General features: G+C 53.2%; 5 protein-coding genes across 5 annotated transcripts; 4 read left to right on the top strand and 1 right to left on the bottom strand.

The window, feature by feature from the left end:
- Positions 1-1518: 1518 nt before the first annotated feature.
- On the bottom strand, positions 1519-4398 carry PG997_013730 (uncharacterized protein; the record flags this gene model as incomplete). Its single annotated transcript, XM_066818044.1, has 5 exons — positions 1519-2531; positions 2583-2826; positions 2880-3479; positions 3533-4246; positions 4303-4398. 5 exons carry the CDS (start codon positions 4396-4398, stop codon positions 1519-1521), a joined length of 2667 nt encoding a protein of 888 aa, XP_066663736.1.
- Positions 4399-5466: 1068 nt separating this feature from the next.
- On the top strand, positions 5467-6273 carry PG997_013731 (uncharacterized protein; the record flags this gene model as incomplete). Its single annotated transcript, XM_066818045.1, has 3 exons — positions 5467-5568; positions 5619-5995; positions 6090-6273. The coding sequence occupies 3 exons, from the start codon at positions 5467-5469 to the stop codon at positions 6271-6273; spliced, it is 663 nt and encodes a 220-aa protein (XP_066663737.1).
- Positions 6274-6393: 120 nt separating this feature from the next.
- On the top strand, positions 6394-7780 carry PG997_013732 (MFS general substrate transporter; the record flags this gene model as incomplete). Its single annotated transcript, XM_066818046.1, has 2 exons — positions 6394-6725; positions 6859-7780. The coding sequence occupies 2 exons, from the start codon at positions 6394-6396 to the stop codon at positions 7778-7780; spliced, it is 1254 nt and encodes a 417-aa protein (XP_066663738.1).
- Positions 7781-8986: 1206 nt separating this feature from the next.
- PG997_013733 (Ribokinase-like protein) lies at positions 8987-10567 on the top strand (the record flags this gene model as incomplete). Its single annotated transcript, XM_066818047.1, has 6 exons — positions 8987-9036; positions 9168-9576; positions 9670-9828; positions 9947-10008; positions 10094-10207; positions 10360-10567. 6 exons carry the CDS (start codon positions 8987-8989, stop codon positions 10565-10567), a joined length of 1002 nt encoding a protein of 333 aa, XP_066663739.1.
- Positions 10568-22302: 11735 nt separating this feature from the next.
- Positions 22303-23391, top strand: PG997_013734 (uncharacterized protein; the record flags this gene model as incomplete). The annotated part of the gene is made up of 1 exon (XM_066818048.1): positions 22303-23391. One exon carries the CDS (start codon positions 22303-22305, stop codon positions 23389-23391), a length of 1089 nt encoding a protein of 362 aa, XP_066663740.1.
- Positions 23392-27585: the final 4194 nt, after the last annotated feature.

The following is a 27585-nucleotide window of genomic DNA, read 5'->3' on the forward strand; positions in this document are numbered from 1 at the left end:
CTCCCAAGGCTTGTCAGCAGAGTGGTGAAACGTCATTCGTCTCGACTTGAGGGGGATCGCATCAGCTAGTTGACCGCAACAAAAAAAGCTCCCGATCTCTGATGCGTTTACTCTCTTTTTGAGAGACTATCGAGATGATATGATTGAGGGGTCTTGGAACATCTGGCAGGGTACATTTGATGGAAAATGACGTTTTACTTACACCCAAAGTACAAATGCCATACTCGTAGAAGAAGAGCTTTGCGCGCACAAAGACACCACTTTGCATTATAATGCTGATATTGTGATGTTTTCCTTTTTTGAACTACTCTAGCAATAAACCACTTCTGGTCAAGATCAAATGGCAACCCTCTAAAGTACACTTGCTGCGGTAGACCCGTATACAAAATGGTAGCTTCGCTTGTGACCACTCCCCACGATACTAGGCCTCGGCCGGCTTGAGCGAGCTAGGCGTGCAGAATGACTGACTGCATACTGGTCCGTGGAGATTGGCGTTCAGGCGTCCGTTCATTCATGCCGTGGTGCGTAACATTGTATCCGTCACCGGGCCGGTGGTCAAGCAATAAGCTGCTGCCATTGGAAGCTCGGCACGCCCTTAGCTTTATAATAAACCCACAACTAGAGAAACCTCCAGGTGCCAGGAGGAAATGCATAGCGCAATAGCCTTGACATAAATGTCCGAGTGGACCTTGCAGTATACTGCTGTATGCGGTCACCGCCGTTGTGGCATCGAGGACGGACTGACCATCCTCCTGCTGGAATAAAGGTGACCGTTACTTTTGGTGACACTGTAATCAGTCGCCGTACGCGGCTCTGCATCGTGCGCTCTGCTAGTCAGAGGTGAGTGATGTGCGAGGTAGCAACTGTTGAACCTCCATATCAAGATAGCAAGTACCATACAAGATGATAAGAGTCTAGAGTCATAGGCTGTCACTAATCACCATACACAAGCTCACAACATCCCCTTAGCTCTATTGACTTCCTTCAACCCCATTCGAAGTCAGTAGTAAAAGTTCCGCCGTGAGTGCCAGGCGTACTGCTGTAGATTCTCAAAGCTTTCCGAATCGGAGCGCCTCCGTAGCCAACCAACTCGACAAGTTGGAAAGACATCTTCCCTGCTATACAGAGTGTTTTTTCTACGAGAGTAAGTAACGAACCGGAGGATGTAGTATTAGAATCCAGGTAGCTTCATCAAGATCAGTAACAAACGGATCACGACTGATATATCAACCCGGGCACAACGTATTGAACGATCCATCCTCTACCAGGGTCTGGACAAGGCGAGCCAGCTAGAATCACACGAAAAGAGACACGTCAGGCCGGATAAAATGGATTTCAGAATGTATCTTGGTTGCCCGCGCCGATGCTATACAGAACCATACAACCTACAAACGTCGGCTTACCCCTGAAATTGCGGCTCGTGGCCGTACTATTATACTAATTGCTGTTGTCACCCCGTATGCGCAAACCCCCACTCCCTCTTCCCAATATCAGCTATCATACCACGACGTCTCCCAATCACTGCTCTTGAGTGGTCCTGTTCGGCGCCGCACTACCACCGGCCGAAGAAGCAGCGCCGGCATCTTGCCCTCCTTGCAGGTTCATGGCTCCGATCCGAGATACGATCGATGTCCCGACCATGTCGATGGCGCCACGGGGGCTGGACAAGCTAGGTCCCTGAGGTGCCGTTCCTTGCACCCTGAACAACTTGATCGCGGTCCCGTTCCATACACCTGCAGTCCCCTTGGAGATCTGCATCTCACTGGCAAAAGCAAAACTCCAGACCAGTGACTCGTACCAGCCAAGAGCCAGCGGTGACCATTCGAATGAATGGACCCGGATAGGCGTGGGGTCAATACCGACAAGATCAGCATCTCGGATTTTCTTCATAATATCTGCAGACGGGGTTTCTCCAGCGGTCAAGTCCTGGCGGTTAATGAGCACTGTGAGTTGCTGGATAACAGTCAGAACCGTGTGGAGAGGCAGTTCCGGAAGCCAACTCTCGATCCAATGCGCCGACGGTTCAAACATGCCGGGTGCCGACCCGCCTGCTTGGGCAGAGAAGCCGCTCAGACTGGTAATACTGTTCTGTCTTGAGAACGAAGGTGTGCCCGCGGGCATCTTGCCTCGAGCTTTCTCCGACATGCCTCGGAGTTGTGTTGGAACGGCATCCTCTGGATCGGCAATTGACGAGGCTCGAGATGGAGGCTCCCGAGGGCTTGACTGAGCTGGCGTCGGACGCTCATCGTCCCCATCTTCGTCACTGTCATCTTCATCATCCCCAATGGCAAATGTGCCGTCTTCCGGAACATCGCTCAGTGTGGGTGTCCGAGGTTGTGCTGTGGTAGGGCTTCGCAGGCTATCCACAGAGTCCCTTGAACTGAGATCTAATGGATCGGTCGGCTGTCCTGACTCCTTTCGCTGATGGTTCCGTCTCTCGATCTCTGCTTGGCCACTCTCAAGTGTAAAGGAGCGCAATGCTTCGAAGCGTTTCTTATGTTTCAGAATCGTGTAGACGAATTGTGGGTTTTCTGTACCGTGTCAGTCAATCAAGTGTAAATAAATGGCATTGCTTAACTTACTCTTGTATTGATGCTCAATGATGGCATTCATGGACTCCAATAATGATCTCAGAAGATCATGGTTGCTATCATTGGCTAGGAGGAAGGACGGGGAAGACATGGACGAAAACAACTGCAGAAGTCTGGAGCAGGTAGTTCCGTTGATGCCTTCCACGTACGCTGATATGTTATTGATCACAGCCAACAAAGCCGGGTAGATGACCGAGAGTTTGCCCTGGCTCGTAGTTATGAGACTGTAGATGGACTGTGACTGTTAGTATGCGCCTGGTCCACAAGGGGCCTATCTTCGGTGCTTACTTGTATCAGGAAGTCGGCATAAGTGCCCCTGAAACCCGCAATCCTGATGATGAGCGGCAGCGTGTTTTGTCCCTCGAAAGACTTGTTGAGTTTCATGCCGAATTTCGGCTCTACACTTAGTGTCTGCAGAAGGAAAGCGCACATGCGGACGACGCCTTGCTTCGAAGCGTCTAACTTATACTCAGTGGCGTAGTAGAGTATCAGGATGAGGAAGTCGTGAGCCCTTTCTGTATCAATCATGTACGACCTGAACCGCTTGTTGCACTGCGTGATCTCCCAGAACAGCATGATGGTCTCAGGAGAGAACTTGGTTACCGCCTGTGTTCCGGGTATGTAGGATGTGGTATTCGCGTGGAAGGGCTGGTTCAGAATCCGGGTCATGCCATCCACGATGAACTGGAAGTCCTGAGGCCGGTGTAACCTGCCCAGAAAGTGCCGATAGTAGTTCTTCTGCGGTGTGCCGGAGTTGGTCTCGGGGATCGGATAAAGTATCGTCACCAGCAAGAGCTGCAACGTGTATGTCACCAGTATTTCTTTCGGGTCCTTGAACACCAGAGCATTGTATGGCACCCTCCAGCTGGCAGGGTTGTATTTGAGTGTCTAGATAGGGTCAGGGGCTGTTGCGTATATATTACTATTAGGGGCAGACGTACCGTGTTGAGCAAAGAGCATAACACCGACAACACCACTTGTTTATCTGTACATGTGCAGAGGTAGGTCAATGCCTTGGTGCCTTTGGTAGGCAAGACGCTCGGCGACTCATACATGCTCTGACCAGCCAAGGTCAATAGCAGTCGGAGGATTTCACTGCGGTTGTTTTCGTGCTCTTTCGTCGTTGCTACCGCCGTATTACAACCCACACCACTTTGCCAGATGGCATATGTGACCTTGGGCTTGCCATGTGGTTGCTTGGGCACTGTGAGGTCCGAGAAGAATAGGAGGTCGATGAGGGTGTCTATCAGCTCCTCGGCCAGGGGTTTCGCTTCCTCGAACTCGTCCGCTGGTCGTTTTGCATCGACCTCGTCAACCTGCGCTTCATCGAAGAGCACTTCGTTCTGTAGAGTAGCTCGTCTCGTCCGTTTCCGCCTCGTGCCCCAGAAGAACTGGTCTTCCCATCCCTGAAGGCTCTCGACCTCGTATATGTATGGCAGTATACGGGTCAGGACCCGAACGCAGTTCAGGGCATCTCGCTCGGGTGCAAGCTCGGTGTCGGGGAACGATGGATGATGGCGCAATATGAACAACCGGGAGGTGACGGCTAATATCAGCGTTTCTAGATTCTCTATAGCGTTGTCTCGCGTTCGTCGTATGTCGGCCGGCGCGAAGAGGCTGAAGATGTCTTCTGCAGATTCCGGGAGCTCCCAGAACTAGAGGAACGGGAGATCAGCTTGTGTCACAGATGCGACGTGGGAGACGGCATTACCTGGGTCCAGTACTCGTCGTCGGCGGGTATGTGCCTTTCCTCCGAGAGCCTGAAGATGCCCTTCTTAAATACTAGCTTGGAGTCGCTGGCGCCCATGGTGGCAGCGTCATAGCATGGCACTGCACAAGAGTCTTGGGCAATGGGCCAGACTTGGATGGGGATTTCGCGATGCAGAGAGTACGGAGAGGTTGAATTATTTACGATACAATGTTGCCAACGGGTTGCGGCGCGATATGACGTTGATTTCACGGTTTCAATGGACGGACGTAGAAACGAATCGGCTGTGGACACACTGCTCAAGTGCATTGAATTCAATCCATGGCAGCCAGGTAACGGCTTGGTTAGCGTCATTTACGGTCAGGCCAGCTCATTCTCCCTCTCACTGCCTCCCGGTCAGCCCTGAGCAGCTCTCCCAAGAATAGCAAGCGATGAGCCCCGTGTACGTGTAATGCACTCGTTTCACAATAAAACCCAAACCTGCTGGAGTGAACCGGCAATTGCAGCTGCCTGATCTGTTGTGAATGGGACATACAGTCATTTTACCTTCCAGTATCAGGATTTGATTGTCTTTCATCAAAAGCGTATCTGACTTTGGTAGGATAACGGTTCCTTCCTTAAGGTAAAGATTAGGGAGATAGATACGGGTTCCCCACCGCCGTCAATTGCTGCATTCAATCACCCAATGGCGATACCGATAAGCCCCACTCTGACCACCGTATAAATATCTCGCCCTCCTGCGGCCTCTCTCCTTTTCTCTTCTTCTTTTCTTCTCCATCCTGGTGCACGGGCTTTACGCATATCAGTGAGGATTCGTCCGAGATTGCGTTTTTGCTAGTTGAAAACTAAACTAAGACCGCTCCTACTTGGCTTCGGCCGGGTAGGGAATTTTTGTAACCCTCATGCTGAGTATTGCATCTCTTTTCTTTTTCATCGCAGCCGGTTCTTCGTGGATCGATGTGAGGAAGAAGACGATCCATCACACAGCGCTTCCGGCGACGACAGCAGTACTGGTGGCCGGCGACGGCTGTAATGGGGAATACCGAAATGATGTTGGTTTTGACGTGTCGGCAATGGGATCGATCTGGACGTGAACAGTCGGCTGGATGCTGCAAATGCGGTTGTGTGTATGGTACTTCAAAGAATGATATGTTTTTCTAAAGCAACATGTCCGCCATCCGTGGCCCAACAGGCCTAGAGGTTGTCGCCTCTCTACCCGCTGTCGTCGCGGTCTACTACGTTGTCTGCATCTCCCCTACCTTACCTCGAGTGATTTATTCGCTCTGAAAAGCAGCGTACGTGATGACGGATACGAAAAGACCAGAAAGATCGTCCAAGGATTGCACGGCAGGCTCTTCAAAAGGCGTGTCGCCCTCCAGCTGATGATGAGCGACCAAGAACAATTGGAACAGAATCCCACCGGTTCCGTCGAGCATCACAACACCATCAGCACCTTGTCCCTCGATCCTAAACCAGCCACGAGCTTCCAAGACGACGTGTTTGGCCATGATTTGACAACGCCTCCCACGCCCAACGAGCAAGAGCACCCAGTTCCGCCCGTTTCTTGTTTCCGAGCGGTCCAGTCAACTTCTGCAACACCTTTGCTCCCATCGATCCTTTTCCTTCGTGCCGGGGCTTTCGATTGTCGATCTGAACACACCTCCCGACCTCTCCTCGTGATCTGTCTCGGTGTGCTGTGAGTGTGGTGTTTACTTGCGGACAACGAAGCGTAGTAGCCATACTCCCCCGGAACAATATGTCAGGTGTAGTCAGCAACACACATACCCCAGAAAAGTTTGTATGGAGAGTAATAAAACCAAATGCGCCGACATCGCGGCCCTGCTCGGGGATATCGGGGCCGCCAAGGGTATCGCTGATCGACACGTCTGCCGGACTTCAACTGAATTGCTTCACGGCTCTCGCCAAGCGAGCGAATCATGGGGCAGCAGCATGCCTGTCCCGTATGGTCTATAGATAGACAGCTACCAGTAGAAAACCCGCAACCGCTTCCAAGAGGAGATGCCGTCTCTTGTTGCGCAGTAATAAATACACTCTTTCATGTCTCTCCTCGCTACCAACCGTGTCTTCGTCAAGATGTCCACACAAACAGTAGTGGCCACTGAACCCCAATCCATCCCCATGGCCGAGCTCGAACTCCGACGGCCAGAACGTTGTCACGGGAGAGATCTCGGGGATCCTGAAGCAGGGAATTCGCCCGGCATGTTTACTGCATCTGCCGCCGACACTAGTCCGGCCGTTGTGCAACACCTTACAGTAGTAGACCAGACACCTGCGGTCCCGTACTTCAAGTTGCTCGTTGCCGGCTTCTCCTACATCTGCGCCGGTATCAACGACGGCACCCTGGGACCGTTGATTCCTCACATCATCAACACGTTCCGCATCGGGACGGGCGAGGTAGCTATCATGTAGGTGAACGGGGCGTAGCTCTCTCAAGATAATGTAAAACCCTATATATGTCTATACCTATATAGAAAATCATGTGCCAAAGAACAACCACGGCCTGACAATGACCATGTTCCACTAACATATTGTCATTAGCTACGTCTCGACCTTCGCCGGCTGGCTCCTCGCCGCCGCCACCGGCCCGCTCCTCACGCCGCACCTGACGCTCGGCCAGCTCCTAGCCGCGGGCGCCGCGCTGCAGCTGCTGGCGCAGTGCCTGCGGCCCTGGGACTGGGACTGGAGCCGCGGCGGCAGCCCCTTCCCGCAGTTCTGCGCCACCTTCTTCGTGCAGGCCCTCGGCATGGCCTACCAGGACTCGCACGCCAACACGTTCGTGAGCGGGCTCCCCCACGTGCCGCACCGCTGGCTCGGCTTCATCCACGCCTGCTACGCGCTCGGCTGCCTCGTGGGGCCGCTGATTGCGACGGGCCTCGTCGCCACGACTTCGGGGAGCAGTACTACGACCGGTACTGGCACTGGCACGACAGGTGTCGATGGGGGCTGGAGGAGGGTCTACTTCATCTTGATCGGCATCGGCGTCCTGAACATGGCGGGCGTAGCCCTTGCCTTCAAAGACAGCCTCTGGAGCAAGGCGGCCCATCCCTCCAATGCAACAACAACAACAACGACAAACAGCAGGAGGACCAAGGCCGCCTTCCAGGAGCTAGTCGCCCTCCTCCGCTCCAAAGCCCTCTGGCTCCTCAGCCTCTTCTACTTCTTCAACTTCGGCGCCCTCCTGACGGCCGGCGGCTGGGTCGTCGAGTTCCTCACGGCGGTGCGCGGCGCCCCCTCGCCGCCACGGGCTACGTCCCCACGGGCCTCTGGGCCGGCCTGCTCCTCGGCCGGCTCCTGCTCGCCGAGCCCACCTTCCGCCTCGGCGAGCGCCGCATGCTCCTCGCCTACAGCGCCGCCGCCGCCGCCCTGCAGCTCGTCTTCTGGCTGCAGCCCAACGTCGTCGCGAGCGCGGTCGCGCTCAGTCTCATGGGCTTCTTCTCCGGGCCCTTCTTCGCTACGGTAAGTAGTAGGTAGGTAGATACACCTACAGGCAAGCCATACAGACAAACAGAGAGACAGATGCCCATGATAGGCTGATGATGTGCGTAAACTCGTTCGTGTGTTCTAATCACATGATATGACAGGGAATGTCCGTGGCTTCCAAGCTGTTCCCCAAGAAATCGCAACCCGCAGCTCTTGGTGAGTAATCCTCTTTCTTCTTGTCACGCGTCCATGTCCCCCATGACATGTCATGACATGACAAACGAAACCCAACCCAAACCTACTTACTCGTAATACGAACCAACACGATGACTGACAAGGAGGGGGAGTGGGCGGGGGCCTGTCTGTCCGTGGGGGTGGTGCAACGGACAGGCCTGGGCCTCGCCCGCCCGCCCGCTCGCTTGCAGGTTTCATCTTCGTCCTCGCCCAAGCCGGCGGCGCCATCTTCCCGTCGCTAACCGGGCTGGTCGCGACGAGCGCGGGTGTAGCGGTCCTCCAGCCCATTGTCTTGGCCCTCATCGTGGCCAGCGCATGCTGCTGGTATATGGTGCCGACGAGGGGGGTGGTCTCACCTCACCATGAGTGAGTGAGTGACTGAGTGACTGAGTAAGCGGCAGTGCAGCCGAGAGAATTGGAACAGGAGGGTTACAGAAGGATGCGCCACAACTTCAAGGAAAGGATATGCAAAAAAGTGCTGGCATTCCAGCCAGATAACAACATCAAGTCTGCATAACCGGTTCTTCCGAGTTGGTCAGCATTTACCTAGCGTGTAGTTCCAACAGGCATACTATTCTGGTCATGATTCTGGCGTAAGCAGTCACAGCTTAGGATAACGATGGATCGCAAAGAAGTATCACCATCGCAGATAGGCATTTTCTCCTGGATGCAGAACCGACGATAAGGCAATATCAGATATCATAATCATCTTGTTGATACTAATAGTTGTAGACTAAGATGTGAAGTATTGTTGAGTCTAAGAAGAGCCGAGTTGGCAGGCGGCGGGGTCGATTAATAATAACCCGACATCCAACCGGCCGTTATCATTCCCGCAAACATCCTGTTGACGTCACAACCCACACCGGTGACAGACAGGTATGGGCTTTAGTTGCAGGTGTCTCGTCTCAGGCCTATCACCAGAAACAACCACAACCTATTCGGAACTACGTACTATCACGGATTCGGGAAGTGATATACTGTGGAACCCACCACCTTTTGCATCGACAACACCATGCTCAATCTGGTCTGCGTAGGAGCATGCTATCTGGACACGATCCTCAGGTAAGCAGGGCCGCACGGAACTTACGAGCTTACCTTGCCTTACCTACTGCTGCTGAAACCGACACTGGGCCAACATCGGCGGCCTTTCGAATCCGTGCATGTGTATGTCTGACCGCGAGGACTTTTCTTAGTGTTCCTCGTTTTCCAGAGGAGGATTCCAAGCTCAGGGCGACCAGCCTCAGCGTGAGACGCGGCGGCAACTGCCCCAATTCGCTCGAGGTATTGCAGCAGCTCCTGAAGGCGCAGGAGCAGCAGAGTCACAAGGTCAGGCCGTATCTGATCTCATGCCTCCCCTCGGAGGAGGGTCCGGCCTCGGCAAGGGTCAAAGACTCCTTCGGTCCTGATTCGCCCGTCGACTTCACGAGGTGCATATACCGCGAGCAGCACGACCAGCCGGCCAGCAGCTACATCATTCGTAGCGAGGCGACGGGCACACGGACCTTGGTCAACTACAACGACCTACCCGAGATGTCAGTACACGAGTTCCAGGCCGCCATCGAAGGACTGGGCCGTCAGGATGACATGTGGGTGCATTTTGAGGTGCGTCGCCCCGATCCCTCCCCATTGGCTTCACCCGTGCCGAACACACTGAGAGATGTAATTCTGACGACCGCTACTTTATTTGTGGTGCAGGGTCGCATTCCGGAGACAACACTGCGCTGTATCCAATATCTCCGGCAGGCGTTGCCGAAGGCCAGCATCAGCGTCGAAGTCGAAAAACCGGACCGCGAGGGATTGCAGGAGTTGGCGGCTGAAGCGGACGTCGTGTTTTATTCCAAAAGTTGGGCTGAGGTTAGTGTTGTTGGGTGGCGATCGGTGGCTGCTACTACTGCTGATGATACATTCACGGCCCAACAGATGCCACAAGGGGCGGGCAAAGGGGGAAGAAGCGAAGCTGACGATATGGCAGAGTAACGGATACAAGAGTGCCCACGAATGCCTGATGGCCCAATCAGAGGTGGCACGCCGAGCGTAAGTGTTGCAAGGACGAAACGACGTTCCTTTTTGTCAACTAATCCGGCACCCTTTGGCTGACGAGATCAAAAATGGGATGCAGGTCTCTGCTTCTGTGCACATGGGGAGCAGAGGGAGCGGCAAGCCTGTCGCTTCCAAGTAAGAGAAGCGTGTCTTGCCCTGCGTTACGACCTGGGCAAACTGTTCGCGTAGTAGAGTATGTCAGCACCACAAGCACGCCCACCACCCGCCCACACCCCACACAAAGCAAGCATCCAAGTGTCTTAATAAACACGCCTGCGTGTTATAGAGAGACAATAGGAGAGAGAAGACATCAGAAATAATGACTGACGAGATCCCTGACTGTAGCACCGTTGGCGCCGGTGACACGTTCATCGCTGGGATGTTGTACGGGCTGCTGTGTCACCAGGATGACTGGGATGCGGATACAAAGGTGAGATTTGCCGTCCAGTTGGCGACGAGCAAGGTGCAGGTGGAGGGATTTGGCGGCGTCGGTACACATGTGATGGGAGACGGGGGTGATGGACCGGACCAAAAAGCAACTCCAGTGTCGTAGGCATGTAGTCAAGCTGACAGACAATCTCCGCCTGTGAAAGGCTGCAAACCATGTTTGCCCATATGACCCTCTCTGAAGTATTGTATTCTCTGCCGGCCTCCCCTACTCTCGACGACGGGCGGCTGCACCTACCCTATTGAGACGGCTATTTTGTGGCACGTACAGACTGTCTCTCTCACTACGAAGCAGGATGCTTGTTCCGCGTGTGTGGTGTATGAGGCGTGTGCACAAGAAGGAGATCTGGGTCGGGCCCAGGACCTGCAAACCATCTTGGTCGAAACCAGTAAGGGATTGGACGAGTAACGTGATGCTTGGGAACGGTCGCCCCCTTCGCCTAATGAGATGGCCAGAATCGAGCCGAAGGGCGGCGCTACGCTACAGTAGTAGTCGGAGAGAGGCCGAGAGTAGAGTCAGAGAGGAGCCTCGAAGAGCAGGAGGGGCCGGCCGAGAACTTCTCAAAGTGGATGCCGATCCCCGCATTGGGTGTTGCTTGCTGCGTCCTTCTAGAGCGTCAAGTGCGTGAGTGTGTCGAAAAAGGCCGTCCATTACATACTATTACTGGGCCGGAGCGCAGGGCGAGGACGATAGGGCCAATATCCAGCGTCTTGTTGGCTGTGTTGTGTGTGAGGGAAGGGGGAAAAAGGAGCGGTGAGTCTGCCCAAGGCGGGAGGTGGGCGACAGTGGACACATTCCATCTGATAATCTCATGTGCGGCTGGCTGGTGGATGGCTCGCGCATGTACTGATTTAAGCGATATGCTAATAAGACATGTACCAGTATCAGGTGGATATGAATCGGTCAAGCCTGGAAGTCTTTTGGGGCCTTTTTTTGGTGGTGCTTGGCCAGGTATGCTGGTAATATGTATGTATGTCTTCACTCTGCCCAGCACCAGCACCAGCACCAGCACCAACAGGGCCGTCACCCATCCACCCGTCCACCCCTCCGTCCATATGCAAGCAGCTGCATGGCCGGTTAGCCATTGTACACTTATCGTCATGCATGCGCATGCCTGCATGGAGACGCAAGGCAGGTAATGCGATCCGTCGAACAACCTCCGTGCCTCAGCCGTACATACAGTACACCCCGTGCATAGATTACCCTACAGCGACCTACGCATGTGTGTGCTGTGCTGTGCTGTGCTGTGTGCTGTAGGTTAAATGCATGTATGCACCCATGTACGTACGTACATGGCGGCGTACGTGCATTCTGAGTTTCATCGTAGGGAATCGTTGGCAAGATGGGTATCTTTAGTAAGACCAGGGGGGCCACAAGGTGTGGGCGACGGTGCCTTGCCTGTTCACGTTGCGTTGCCCGTGATGGCAATAATGATGATGATGATACTGATACCGTTACCCGTTGTGGCCGTCTGCAGCGTTCTCGACCGAGGACGAAGGGACGGAGTTTTTGACGTTTGGATTGCGCGTCTCCGCGAAACAATGGATAGGCCGATTCGGCTTGCCGTCGTGGCTCGCTAGACTACTACCTCTGCCTAGCACCGGCTCGACACACAGGACGACACGCACACACGCACAGGAGGTTTTAAGAGGCGACGCGGACGAACGAAGCTTTGCATGACGATACATCATACGGCGACTCTCGTGCCAATCAATAGCGTCGGGCATTGGGAAGAAGGATGCGACGATCGTGTCTGAGTCATGGCCATTTTTGCATCTCGACTCGGGAAAAGAAGCGATTGTTGTTCGCAGTCGTCCGGAGCTTCGATGCTAGCGCTCGCAATGACGCAAGAAACGAAACGCCCGTATGTAGGTTCCTTTTGCTGCTGAGGGTACTGCTGGGGTACCTTTTGTTTGGCCCGGTGTGGAATGGTGGTTGATGTACCGGGATACGTGTGTTTGACCCTCACTTCTTCTTTTGTCAAGCAGCCTGCAGGCGAACAGATGAGAACAAGTTTAAACAAAAATAATAAGAGAGACCAAAGCCACCGCTCTAAAAGGAGGAGGAGCCAAGAAGCAAAGGAAAATTCATGGGACGATCACGCAGCTATCGAAAGCTTCCAGTTGGCTGCCTCGCTAAGTAAAGTACTTAGTTAGTCTCACGCGGAAGGGAGCGGCCCACGTCTGCGGTTGTCGGGTTGTCCGTTTCAAGATCGAGGTTGTATCTTCCGGGCCTGGCCTGCCTGGTCGAAGCGTCGTCGTCCGGGCCTGCTAGGCTACTGTAGGTTAAGGGTTAAGGCAGGTGCTGGTTAAACCTAACCTAAGGCATTAATGAAGGACGAAACGATGGATGGTGTACCGCATGTACACCAGTCAGTCAACTTCCATCAATGGAGCGGCGGGGGATGCTAATGCTGCTGCTGCCGCCGCCGCCGCTGCTGGCTCGCTGTCTGTTGTGTGCTGACAGGGCAGAAACAACAACACCCGCGCCCACCTTTGATTGATCCCATCACAAGCCGCAGCAGGCACTAGGTGTATGTACCTCCGTACGGCGCGCGACAAATAGCTCCAAGGGCCCGAGGGCCCCATGCGCAGTCGATTTCTAGTCAGTGCCTGCTAAGCCGGAGGAGCTTGTCTGGCATCTGCTGCGGGGAGCTACCGTTTCCATAGTAGGCAGTCGCTGGGTAGGTAGGGAGTTGGGGGAGACTGGCACAGAAGCTGGTAGGCTACCTACTTTACCCAGTCTCAGGCGCCTGGTGTTATTGGCAGTGGATTGCGATCCCTACCAACCCTCACGTAACTTATCATGAAAGAAGGCGGGTCGGAGGCACCGTGTTCATGTGTACAAGCCTGTGTATATCACTTATGCAACGGCCCCAGCTTCCGTGCAGTGAGGGAGATTGATTGATAGCTGAGCACACACAGCTGGATCATCATCGTGTTCCGTCCAGATTCCGTGGTGGTACTCGGTTTTGTGTGTCTTTCATGCGGCTATCTTCGATCAACACCCAGTTCCAAGGAAAAAATAGCGCAGCTATATCCAGTCTTCCAGACGTCCGTTTTGATTGTGGTTGATATCGGTGATACCACCCCCCACCACCCCCATCCACGGAGATCTTCTGCTTGGTCTGGTACAAGTTGATCCCAGATCCTGCTGCGTTGCAACGACGACGCGGTCCTCGGGTCCGATGCAGTTGTTTCTAGTGGCACGGTGTCTGCGAGGCCGAGCAAGAGCCTTTCCCTTGTCCTTCTTAATCTGCGAGCATTCTAGGTTAGCTGCTTGCTGAACCAAGACTAATATTGATGGCTGGCAGAACATGAAAGACGAGGCTTGTCTAGGATGCCCGTTGGCCCAGTCGGTCAGGTTGCTCATCTCATTGCGGCATGAATAGATGCTGCAGCTTACTACTACTCGTAGCAGTCGACTCGTTACGGGCCAAGGTTCTAATATTAACCAGGCAGGCCGCCTTCTCCTTTGAGTAGTAGCAGTAGGTAGTATAGTTCTCATATATCATACGCGCATATCATACTTGGCAGGCATGTGTAATATACCTCTAGCCCGAGGGTGCCGCAATGCGGCCATGGTCATGGGTTCATGGGCTGGCTCATGGGCATGGGGTCTGATAGTGATGTGTGAAAATGAAGACGCGGGCCAAAAACCATCTCGACAAAAGGCGAGGCCGATTCGTGCCGCTTGGCAAAAAGTGGCTTCACGTTAGGGGGGAGAGGGGGTGGAAGCTATTACAACGTAAAGTACAAGTCTGGAAATGGCAAAGGTAATCAAGTCAAGATTCATTTTGTGTTAGGTTGGTTGGCGGGCGCCAGCTCCTCTTTCTCTGACGAGACGACTGAAAAGCACCCCTGTCGTATCACACTACACAAGGGAAATACGGCATAGCTTACCTTTTCAGACTGTATGCCGACGAAACCATATGATGACTTGTGTCGTGGGCGTCTCGACAGGGCCCTGGACACTGCCTGGGGCACGCGCTCGCGAGCCTGGCGCCCGGGGGGGCTCTCTCACCAAGGCAAGGCCAAGGGAAGAAGAAAGCGAAATGGGACTCCACCCCGCCTATCTCAGCCCCTTGAGGTCTGACTGGCTCGGACCCGTTTGGATATAGAGCAAGGTAAAATGCAGATCCAGAGGGCCGGCGCCTCTGGTACGTACACCGATAGTCGATATGACTTCAGGGTTCCATTCCGGATGGCAGAAACAACACTACGACGCTAAACTAATTAATATCCTAAGTAACCTAACCTACCACCCACCTGCATGCATACCACTACTACGCATATGCGTATGTTGTAGTTTTAGTATGTGCGAACATTCTGCTTTTTGCTATTTCTGAACCCCCTTTCCCTCCCATGACACCAATCAGAGTCATCTGCTTACCTCCAACCCAAAAAGCGCACATCGTTTCGCTGTTCGATTCGATGTGATCGTCTGTACATAAACAGAAGCCGGAATCCAAATAGCCTCGCTGTGCGAAGGTTGATTGGCAGGATTTGGGTTGTTTCGCCACCTGGCTCGAATTCGGAACAGAAGCCCCCTGGCTCCCGGCCGCTGTGCTTCACCACAGTAATAAGATGCATCCAAGTCGAGACTCGGGGGAAGTCAAGTCGCCGATAGACATTTGCAGATCTGCCCGAGAAAAAGGAAGGAAAAAACGAAACACTGCCTCGGTGGAACGCACATGGGAAAGGACAGTATACAGGCTTGGCGCTGGAGATTGGGGGTTTTCTGCCAAAACCTCCTATCGGATCGCTCAATACAACGCAATATTCGATTCACTTATTGTCCGAGGCTCGCCCGGCTCGACGACAAGTGACGAAAGTATGGGAACCCTCGTGTCTAATCATGCGTTACGTACTCGTACCGTAGCATCGCGCGCTTTGCTCGCTGACAAGGCTCCCTCACCGGCGAATGATGCATTGTTTGAACACGCCCGTGTCTCCGGTGGAGGAACCCTAACTAACAAGGCTTTCTCCAGGCGGAAGGATCTCTGAGGTCGTTTTTGCGGCGTTATTCCGTACGTGAGCCAGAGCCAGAGCCAGAGCCAGAGCCATGCTATTGCGAGTCATGGAACCTAAAACCCAGACACCCCTGCTCGTAACCTGCAGAGAGCTGCTAGTTGGTATAGAAATCTTCCAGAATTTCTTAGCATGGCTACAGCTTGGTACGGCAAGCTGACGGGGCTCAACATGAAGTACATGTAGGCTTGGTAGGGTACAACCTGCTTCAGCCTGCTCGCTCCTTTTCGTTCAGAGAAGCTCTTGACTTCACTGCCTCGCTTCGCGGTCGTAGAAATAAACTAGTCAACCCCAATAGCTGCAGCATAATTCGCGTGTTGCATATGTGTAGGTCATCACCGACTGCCTGCCGGCAAGAGAAGTATGAACCTTGAATATGGAGGAGGTAAGCTCGTAAGAAAGACATGGGCACTCACCATCTCATCTGAAGCCAGCCCATGATACCTGTACTAGTATACAATCTGTTTGTGATTGCGATGCTCCAAAACGCCACCCATGGCGGCAGCTTGCGAGACATGGGACTAAGTACCCATAACATCGGTATTCCTATCGGTTGTCGGACAAAACGTGACAAGAGACCCTCCATGTGGGTACGCCGTTGCTAACTTTTGGGCTGGGGTCTTGGTCTGAGGGGGGCAGTACTGAGTAAATTTGAAGAGGTATGCATGTACGTGGCCGTGATGTTTGCGAGAGCCTTGGTCACCTATGAATTCAAAGTACCCCCAGGTCCCCTGCAAGTGTCCATAGCCTGCTAGGGCGTTCGGGGGTAAAAAAAAGGTGTGCGTGTGGTGTGTGTGGCGTCGCTACCACGCACCTTTGTCTTTAATTAGGTAGACCATCATCAGGCTTGTTTAAGTCGAATCCGTGACGTGTCGAGTATCACCCAGTAATGGTGGGCAAAGGCCCCAGTAAAGCCAGCTGCCCCAAAGTCGTAATATCGATAACCTGGAGCAGCAGGGTATGGTTTTAGCTGCTCGATAAAAACGAGACGAACACTCCGGTGCATATGCAGCAGCCGACAGGAGGGGACCTTGCCGCCAAAGAAACGACTACTGTCTCCGAAGCCTGAAAGCTGCACTCTAATAAGTCCGACGCACCCAAGTATCAGAACTAGAATGCCGAGAGGCCGCAGCAGGAGTAAGGCACATCGCATGATGCTGGAGTAGACCGACCTGTTGTTGGTCGTGGGTGGAGCCCAAGCGGGCATACGGCATGGCAGCTGTGGTCGATGAGGGGCAAAGCGTGCTCCGTTAGTGATGACCACCGCCGAAATGAATGATTCTTTTTTGGCTGGGTTGCTTGCTGTTTGCTTTTCGCCATCCTTTGGGCACTCGGGTTTGATGAGACAGGGTATGTGGAGGCCCGCGGGGTTTCGCAGAGCCGAGGTGAATCGCCTGCCCTAACCGCTCAACAGCGTGTGCACTGTATGTAGAGGATGTTGCAGTGTCACATCAATATGAGCCTCTTTCCATGTAGACCGGTGCTCGATATATTGATCCCGTGTCGTATTATCCGAGAAGTGAGCCCAAGCCAGCGAGGCAACGCTATGGCGGACTCATAAGCCTCCAGGCTAATGTGCTTTCAGTGACGCGGCTTGGGAGGTAGTCGTTTGACGTCCAATGTGCGTACCCTCTGCACGAACGTAGCGAGGTGTTCGATGCCGGTGGTAAGCATCGGCTTTGTCGACTGGCCAGCCATTCGGAAGCAATGTGGCCATTTTCCTGTTCATCTATTTCTTCTTCTGCTAATGCACAGGTGTTCCGATAAGCACGAAAACCATGGCGTGCCAATATCGTAAATGATGAACAAACTCCCGTGGACGCCGCGTGGGATAGTGGTCAGCATCTCATATCTACACTGCAGTCGTGCTCACTGACTTAGCCATGGAGCTTAAGCAAACCCCCTAATTGGAAGAAAGTCAGACACGGAGCGCTGAGCCAAACGACACCACACGGCAGACTGCTGCGGTGTCGTGGCACGGGTCCCATGCGTCTTCCAATATTGGGCATGACCGGGTAGTGAGGCCTTGGGCGTGGTGTGGTTGGGATGGTTCTTCATGTCAGAATGACAAAAACACTCGACAGGGCCTTGCGGATTTGTCTTCCCTTTTTTTTCGGGGCGAGGGGGAGCGAGGGGGCAAGAGCGCGAGAGAGGGCCCTGAGGGACCGCTGAAGAGGGCCTCACCATGCTAAAATTACTGGTCAGCAGGCTCGCAGGGGCAGCCTAATTCTAGGTAGTTGCAAGGGGCGATCGCTCAAGTTCAATGTTCTGGGCCGGGGTTCAATGAATACCTTTCCAGGTAGTGGTCCTCGGCCAGTAGATTCAGCCACGCAGCATGATGTGAGAGACTAAATCTACTGGCTTTGGCATGTACTTCGCGCCGCATGCAGATGAGACGAGAAGTGAGCAGCGCCCTATTTTTCTTTGCTTCTCTCTCGCCCGTGGGCAATGACGGTGCAATTACCTGCAGGCACGCATCCATCCCTCCAGCGCTGTATCTCTGCTCAGGTATGGTGGTGCAAGACCAGATTCATCTGTGCCAACCGGAGGTACAGGTACGATGTGTGTCGTGCCAGGTTGTTTGATTGCTGCACACTGGAATTGAGGACTTGCTGTCTGACTCTTCTGAGATTACCCGCCCATTTGTCGCCTTCTGGCATGCCTTAGCTGATGGATGCCGTCACGGCCATCACTACCACTACTGGCAAATGCACGACTCGCCGTCTGCAAGCATCTACGCACATGTGGAGGAGGAGAGGGGATCTATGCAATTCCGTCAAACACGGAAATACGCTGGCTGTATGAGCAGAGTGTGTACGTGTAGTGTGGTGGGCGAGTTGCGCGCCAATCCAACCCGCTTTGCAAGACAGGGTTTGTACATCTTTTTGTGATACGAATCCATTCCCCCATAGCATTGCGGTGCGCCTACTACCACTACAAGTATGTACCCATCACCACCATCACAACCACGCTACCTCCAGACTCCAGCGGGTGGCCAGGTGGGTAGGGTGCTGTGCTTTGCTGCACTGCTGGGAGGTACAAGGGAATTCCAGCAGTTTGCAATGCGTTGTTGGGCCATCCACTATCGGTGAAACTGGGCCAGCCGAATGGCATCCTACGGCTAAGACGCAATTAGAATCTGGGATTGTCTGGCTTCCTCCACCAATCAAGGCCGGGTTGTCTGACTCTTCAGGAAGCTCAAGGGGTTGGACGAGAGGCGCATTAGCTGCGACAGCCAAAACGTTCGGCTTTTCCAGGTGTTTCCCAGACGCCTAACTTTTGTGGCTGTGGACCACTATTGGCAACTCGAGCTTCCCGGTTGAGCGTGATGGGCTGCAGTCTGGATGTACCTCGAGCTACTATCGTGTGCACCACTAATTAACACCGCAGAAACACACAGCACACGACACACAGCAGTACCATGCCTTTTCTGTGTTGTTTTTCTTCTTCTTCAAAGGTGGTGCACTATCCGCCAGAACCCCGTAGTATCTTCCCCTCTTAAATCCCCTCCTCCAGGTCCAACAAGCGTGTTACTTCCTCGCCATGCCCGGTGGGCATCGAGTTGCATGGGTAAAGTGGCTATCGTCAAGTACATACATCCATACTGCTGACATGCCACGATACGATACAGTTTGGAGGTTGTCGTGCGTAGGCGGAGGAAATCCCTGGATGCCCATGACCAACCAACTTGCAAATGCACATTCGGCGATGCACAGCCTATCATGTTGGAATCCTCTTCGTGGCGATCCATTCTTTTTTCCCCTTCGCTTCCTTTTTTCCCGCTTGCTTGACTGGACGGCTCTGGGCTAACCAGATCCAGCACCCAAACTACCTGGCAGACACAGTTGCATTTCGTGATAAAACTCGCATGGCATAGGTGTTCAAGCAAGATCGACACTCGACTACAAGGCTGCAAAATGCCTAGATCGTGTCTCATTCCGGGGCCGTTGTTGTATCGTATAGGCATGGAGGTATTGCAGATTGGTGTTAGCCGGAGTACCTACTGTACATCGCCGCAGTCTTCAAATGCCAATGGCCATATGATACATTGGACAAGGCAGGCCCAGCCTGCCACTCTAGCCACTCACTGCCAGCCGAGCCAGAACCAGACTTTTCATGCAAGCACCGTTCCATTTGCAGGAGCGGGGCTCCGAGTAAGCGGCTGCCGCCCTTGTCTTTTGTCACCTCGGTACCTTGCAAGCTTGTTTCCTCACTCATTGAGGTCTCGCTCTGACTGCCTGCTGGCATGTCCTCCACCACCCCCTCCCTTTCCCCCTGGCCTGGCCCTGGCCCTGGCCCTGGCTTCCAGTGGTAGCAGGCCCTGGGCGGGTACTTACGACACATTTTAGCAGACCTCACCTTCTCTGACAAAGGATTAGGTAGGACCGGACGCAGCCCGCGATTGGTGGTTCAGACTTGGCTCGCGGCCAAATTTTTAAAAAAGATCCCTTTGTTTTCACATCGCGCCGATCCTCCAATCCCGATTCGATCAAATCTCACCTGGACCGCCCGTCTCACATATCGATGAACTGTACAAGGACCTCCAGACCTCCTTCTCCTTCTATTGAGGGGCTTGTTCCGTGCCAATCTGGCTCACAACCCAAGCCGGGTATTATGGGGCCGCCCGCCCTGCTCTCCTTGTCTCTGAGGGTGAAGGTGAGGGTGCAAAGGATTCGTATGCCGCCATCATGTCTGATGGTGTTGTTACCGACATGGCCAATAAAGTAAAGTCCGTATCAGAAAAGGCAAGCTTGGCCTCGCCCTCTCCAAACGACTCGTCATCTGACAAGGGCAAGGGGAAGCCACGATGAGAACTTCAACCCGAAGCGGGCCCAGCTTTTTCTCTCATTTGCACATGTACGGAAATACTGAAAAGTATCGATTACTAATGGGGTTATTTGGCATGTCCTTGAAGCTATCCAGATGGATACTGAATGGTTGTTGTCTTGTCTTTGCTACCATGGATACGTACCACCGCCCGTTGCTGTATCTGGCCATTGTCATCATCATCATCGTCAAGGATCAACAGGAAAAGGCTCAAGGATGCACATGAATCCACTAAAGACTGATGGGCATTCATCCCAGGCGAAGGCGGCTTCTTTTCAACTGGCACACAGGGCCACTCGGTACACTCCTTGTGCATCTACGACTGGAAATGGACATTCCCCTCTTCTTTGAATCTCCATCTGCCTGTCCCAAACAAGTGTTTCCCGTAAACCATGCGGGAGACAAGCAAGGGTAAATTGGAACCTACATTTGCTCCAGGGGGTGGTGAACTCACAGGCGAGAAGTGCTGATCCGCCGAGCAAAAGCCACCAAATCCTGATGGTCACGAGCAACCCCCGTGGGTGGGTGTAATATGACCAAGCTCGCCCCGCTGAATCTTGAGCCCCCTTGTCAGCGGAAAGCCACTCCAGATTTGTCCTGCAAGGAATCAGCACCTTGAGCAAGCGTTCGATGCTGCGCTACTTCCCGACGGTACCCTGTCTGGCTGCTAGCCTGGCTACTGGCCGGCTCTAGCATGTGGGGATGGATATAGCGGCGGTTCGACAGTCAGTCAGACAAACCTCAAGACCTCAGCCCACACTAGTGCATGGGTAGCACAGGCAAAGTACATGGACCCTGGACCTGCACCTGGTATCGCCAGGCATCACGGCGGCGTGATTCTTTACTCGTCAGTGCGTGGGTTTGATTGGTATCCCAGTACTTTGCTGCGCTGCTGGGTCTGCGACTCTGCAGGGCCCTCGCTTCTAGACGTACCCCCTTTCAGTGGTTATTCTTGAAGGCGCTACATACGCCGTCCATCGAAAACCGTTAATCTCTGGGTTCCAATGACTCCTTGGTCAGATAGACTCACACCCTAATGTTTCTGCTTTAATCCCCCTTGGATCTTGGGAATCTGCTGCTCACGTTGCACGAGGTCACAGTTGACACCCTACCACTTTCCTACAGGGACGACGTCTTTATCTTACACGGATATGGCCTGCTGCGTGCGGGCACAAATCGATACGAAATAGGCAAGCCAGCGACTGCAGACAGCTTGCCAAGAGTACGTACCGGTCGAAAGGCGCCGCCTTGTGGCTTCTGTCCCTTTGACCTCTTTCGAAACCCGTTCCTTGACCGCCCACCTAATTAGAATATACCTTGCAGATGGCCATGCTACGGCTAGTACTTACATGAGATCAAAGACTTTTGCAACCTGGTCCGATCCACTACACCAACACAACGCTACCTTCCGTACCATATCATCATCCGCCGCCCGTCCCCAGCCTGATATCGATGCAATAAAGAATCCCCTTCCCAGACTTGTGGGATCCCTGTCACAACCATATGACGCAGGGCTAAAAGTCTACTAAGAATGACTGCCAAACTTGTAGAGAAAGAAGCTAGGCCTGCAGGCGCACACTCCTTTGCGTGCATACAACGACGCTTGCCGAAAAACGGGCCCATGTCTCTGAAGTACTGTTTCTCGGTTCCAACACCCAATATAATCCATATGCCAGCAAGCAAGCCCGGTCATCTTAGGTTTGATCTATTCTCTTGATGAGTCCTTTCCCCTCTAGGTTATTATTACTGTTCAACATTCTTGGGTCCTGAGCACTTAGGAGTCTAGGTGGACCATTCTCATATACCCCCTTCGATATCTACAAAACCATTCGATCTCCCGGATATCAGAGACCTTGAATCTCTATCTCAACACCAGCAACCATACCACACCACCATCTACCTCTCAAGTAGCAGTCTACTTTGCAGCTACAGCAACACTATCTCGTCTCTCCAGAACATATTTATCTCCTGCTTGACACCGCCATGATGCAGTCTCTCATGGGAGGCATCCCAAGCCATGCACCTCAGTTCTATGCCGCCAACACGGTAGCCGATGAATACACTAGACAGTTAATGATGGCCGAGTCCGCACGCCAGTCATATCGGGCCTCTAATGGATATCGCCCAACCAACGCCATGCGTGTCACCAAACCTGGCAGCGCCAGCACCAGCCCACAGTCTATGATGGCCAGGAGGAGGACACTGGTGAACGATAACAACATCGCGAAACGGCGGCAATATGCCCTTCAGCAAATGCAGATGGCAGAGTCGTCCTACGAGTCTTATCAGGAACCACCCAAGCGGTCCAGTCGACCAGTGAGCTGGCATCCCAGCACACAATTTCAACAGCCTCAGATGGTCATGTACCAACAATGCCCGCCGCAACAGCTGGACTACTCGCAATATTTCATGCCAGCCCCTACACAGTACACGGAAGCCGATATCTACGCAGCTTACCAGCAACTGCCGCCTACTCCCGCCATATATTCTGGACATACTTCACCTGTGGCCACACTATCACCTGTATCGCTACCATTTACGACTACTGCCCAGGAGCATGTACCGCCGCAATATGTGACAGCTTCCGATACCTGGGCCGCTCCTACACACTTTAATACTACCCAATATGGATCTTCATACGGCTCGTCTTATGAGTCCAATGGAAGCCCCGATACCACAGAGCCTTTTCCTTCATATACAGGCCAATCCACCTTCACTTGGGATGCAGGCTCTTCCGCAGAGTACCTTCCCGCCACTACGCCGCCCACGCCGGAGACCTTCCAGCCCGTTGCTCAGCCAGAACCAGTAGTGCCGGTTGAAGAACCCAGCTTGTATCAAGCCGAGGAAGAGTCCGAGGAGGAGGGCGAGATCTTGATTGGGATGGGACTTTACGACACCCCCGACAAGTCCGACATGGATCCCCAACTGGACCACTACAGGACGACGACGTCGGATCTATTAGGGTCAACTTACAGAAAGGGGGCTGGCCTCAAGCTAGAAGAGGCCTGGGAGCCACCCAAGGAGGAGGAGGAGGATGAAGAGGAGGACGCCGAGAGCGAGGAAGAAGAGTAGCATGGCTGCCGAAACGGGTATGAGCCTGCTGCAATGAAATATTCGAACGCAATTATCAAGCAAAGCAATTTGGTTGAGTAATTCCGAGCATAAAAAGCCCAACAGTGGCATCTCCCTAGCTATCATGGGTCCTGAGATGTCATTGGGTATGCGATGGCGGTCTCGCATCACGCTCTTTATTTTCTGTTAGTCCACACTTGGTCAAGCACCAGTGCAAGACGGGCAACAGAAAATGCATGTACATAAATAATTATCAGGTGAACCTGGCGGCTATAGCATCCCCCGGTCAACCTAGAAGTCACAAAGACCAAAAAAATTCAGAAAGCAATTATCAATACTTGTCAAGAAATTTCCACATGGTGATTGTTCTATAATTTCGATTTGGCTGAATACCTCATAGGATCTTGCTAGAGTGAACGACTATCCTATGGCCAGCGGGGGTTGCCGCCTGAAACGGGGTAAGCAGCGTACGTACGCAGGCACTACTTACTTGGCAAGGTATCGTAAGAGGGCGCATGAAAAGAGGACTCTGCTGACTGGCAGCCGTTGGTGATGATGAAATTGCCGTGCCCGGTAGATTGCTGGCTGGGTGCGTGCCCCCCTTGACGAGGCCCCCGGCTGTCGTTTCCAGAAACCTTCAAATGAGTACGTACCTGTTGGCAGACGACAGGGGGTCGTCTGGGACTCCATCTCCGTCCCTACCTTAGAGTCCCCAGCAGGACGGACGGGCATTTCCAATTTTAGCGTGCCGCTAGAACAGTCGACCCTGGTTTCCATGTGGGGAGACACACGGTTGCTTGAGAAGCGGGAATGTGGGGGGTCGCACAGACGCCTTTTTCCTTCTTCTTCTTTGCTGTGCAGTCTTTTCTTTTTCTTGAATGCTCATCCATGCTCCCTGACCCAAGCTCCGAGCAGTGGGCAGGCAGGCAGGCAAGCAGCCAGCACCAGTCACCCAGGTCCCCACTGCAAGTAAGTACCTGTCTCTTCGTACCTTCAATTTGATCAGAATGGATCTTAACCGAATCCACCTTTCTTTCTTTCTTTCTTTTTTCTCTCCTCCCCATTCCAACACCCTCTCTTGAATGCTCCATTCCTTTGCTCTGCTCCACTGCTCTGCTCCTCCGGTGAAGTGAATTGCAAATCGTCAACTGACTGGGTCGGGTACCGCAGCAAGCAACAAGACCCTTCAACCACAGAAATCAAAGCAAGGAAATCTACACATGTACTGGACGTGGGAAAGATAGGCGGTCTGTGCTCCCAAAACATACTGGTACTATCTCCTGCAAGAAAGAAAGCGAACAGCCGCTCTGTTCTCACCGGCTGGGCATCTCCCGACGGCCCGGCTGCTGCAAGACTACCATGTATGCGAGACTAGTCCACAACACCAAGTAAAGGTACTTACCTACCTAGGCTGCTACGTCGGGCTCAGCCTGACACAAGGGATCAGAGAGGATCGGGACGATGAGAGATGTGTGCATGTGTATTCGGTTGAGACCCTGTTTTATCCTCTTCTCTTTCTTGCTTGTTCTGCTCATTATTTGAAACTATACGTTGCACAACGACAGGGACAAAAAGTACACACCCTGCCTACTTGAGGTATCCATCCCGAGCGTGTCAAACCCGGTGGATCGTCGACAAACTTCCCTAGCCTGCTCCGGTCTAAGCGTCCATCCATCTGCATAAGACTACTACTTGGTACTAGTAGTAGAACACGACCACAAATGAATACGACCGTCAACTCCTCCCCTCTTCAGTACTCTTGGACATGGGGGACTCCCTCCTCCGGGTGCGCTTGATGGCGCAGTCGGCGGAGCTCCCAGTACCAAGGTAACGCCGACCTCTAGGTTAGGGGCGTCATCCTGCTACTGTTAGCTAGCTTCGACAATATGGCCCTGCGAGTAAGTTGAAGCGTATAATCTTCCGGTACTGATATACCATTACGACTGCATGCACCTCAGCATCCTTCAAGTGTTTTAAGGTTTGCCGTTTGCCCTGTCCGCTTGTCCGACCTTGCTTATTGCTTGCTTGCACTTTCTCTCTGTGTACCTACAACCTTGGTTGTAGCACGTAGCAGCACTAGTGAGGGTGAAGATTTCGGTCTGGTCACTTGGCAGCCCCGGCATTTTCGAGGTTTCATTCGCGCGCCCACCGAACCTCCGCCTGGGGGGGGCGGTCAATGGCGCTTGTCGTGGTCTTTTTGGCGACCCACTCCCACTCGTGAGAATCACAAAGGCGAAACGGTATAACCCGATACCGCCGTATCCGAGATGCTGTCGGTTGGGTAGCAGCAGGCAGCAGGATATGCAAGGAGGAGTACTGAAGGGGGCGGCGGGGTGGCAGAACCTCCTCGTCTTTCTGAGGTGACAGCAGACAACAAGCAACTTCTTGACTCGAGCAAACTCTGCGCTACCATCTACCTCATACGACGCACATACAGGGCTCCTTCGATCTTTTTTTTCTCTCTCTCCTCCCTGCATCAATCACATGGGCGAGCGGATTACTGTCCCTTCTCGCTACCCTTGACTGAAATATTTATGACGCGAAGACCCCTATAGCCGCGCATCCAGGCTTCTTCGCCTGGGTCCATTTCGGATAGCATGGCGGAGATGGATGGAGGTTTCCAGCTTTATTAGCAGCGACGAAGTATCGACCAGGCAGTCAACCTAACAAGGTGCCGACAGACGGGCAAAAATCAGCGCCCGTTTTCGAAAGGGAAGGTCATAGAGACCAGATGATGGTTCGACCAGTCGCTCGCTGCCCAGCCAGCCCCTTCCTGACACCTTTTCTTCCAAAAGGACTCGCTCACTTGGAACTAGGGACGGGAGGCCCAGACAACTCTCTGCTCTACCACATGGACGTACGATGTATCATCAAACGACCGTTTCTCCTCGCACGCTCTCATCGGGTGTGCCTTCGGCTTGGGCCAGTGCCACCACCAAAGGGGCTACCTCCGCGTGGGTCAATGCCATCTTCTACATTTAATCGAGGGGGTGGGATGACCAGTCTCGTATTTGGTTTGACCATAAGTACGTCTTGGCCGCCTCACCGAATCACCGACCCCAAGAGTGAAAATGGGAAGTCCAGGAAGCATGTCACCGAAGTGCATCCCGTTCAGCCTGTCGAGGGGATCGTCCCATCATACACGTTAACAACATTGAACACAATGACTGGGTCAATTCGAGTCAAATGAAGCAACGCACGCAGCTTGCAGCGGTCAACGATGCGTATCCAGGCAGAGCGACCTTTGTTGACTCGAACGAGAAACACCAAAAGCCCACCCGGCAACGGACGCACCAAGTTGTCCCCAACGAGTGGTTCACGAGGGCGATCTCTGGCTTACTTAACCTGTGCGATGCCTTTATTGGCTACCGTGTGCGAAGGGGAAGTGGGCGCGCAGGGGGTTTCTAGCCCAGCACTCTTTTCTTTCTGGGATCGAGTCACGGCAAATGAGGGAGACCTCTCTTTAACTTCACGGTAAGGTCTATGCTATGAACATGACGGTTGTGACAAGCCATGGTGAACGAAGCTAGTTGGCATGTGTGGAGTGACGACCAGGCCTCGATTGATCTCTAACCTGCTGTCTGCGTTACTATACGAAGGCGACTACAGCTCGCATTGAGCATGCATATAAGCCACTGTTCCTACTGAGAACGTGTTCGTTTGGGTGCAAAGAGGCAGCTTGTTGTCGAAGCAGAACTCTGTAGCCTCCCAAAGTCTATTGGATCATCTATCGTTAGGTTAAAAACTTTACTGCATGACCAACAACAGGCATGTCTAAGATTAGTAACACCTAAGAAAACATCTAAGGTGAGTAGCAGAGAATGTGTACTAACAATATCTCGGCATTGGACATTGAAAGATGCTATGTTGGCGACGGACGGTGTAGTGTAGCGTACATAGGCTTGGGTTGGTGGGTTTTTCAGGTAGCCTCGAAAAGTAACTGGGCCACTTCCGATCAATGGCACAAATTTCTCGACCATAAGCCAGGATCGTCATTTAAACAAACCAGCCTCCCACTCCCACTTTGAAAGACTCGCGACGGAAGAAGCCAATCTCGTCAAGGGGGCACCAAGCAGGCCAACATCTCTTCATTTCTCTTTTCGGGCAATTGCACACTTGCAGGGGTTGTTCTTCTCCCTGTTTAAACCTGATACCACCGTCCACCGATCGCTCGCTTTCCTCCAGCCGCCCAAG

This window comes from Apiospora hydei (assembly GCF_038363865.1).
Source record: "Apiospora hydei strain CBS 114990 chromosome Unknown utg000009l_segment0_segment0, whole genome shotgun sequence".
NCBI classification, from domain to species: domain Eukaryota; kingdom Fungi; phylum Ascomycota; class Sordariomycetes; order Amphisphaeriales; family Apiosporaceae; genus Apiospora; species Apiospora hydei.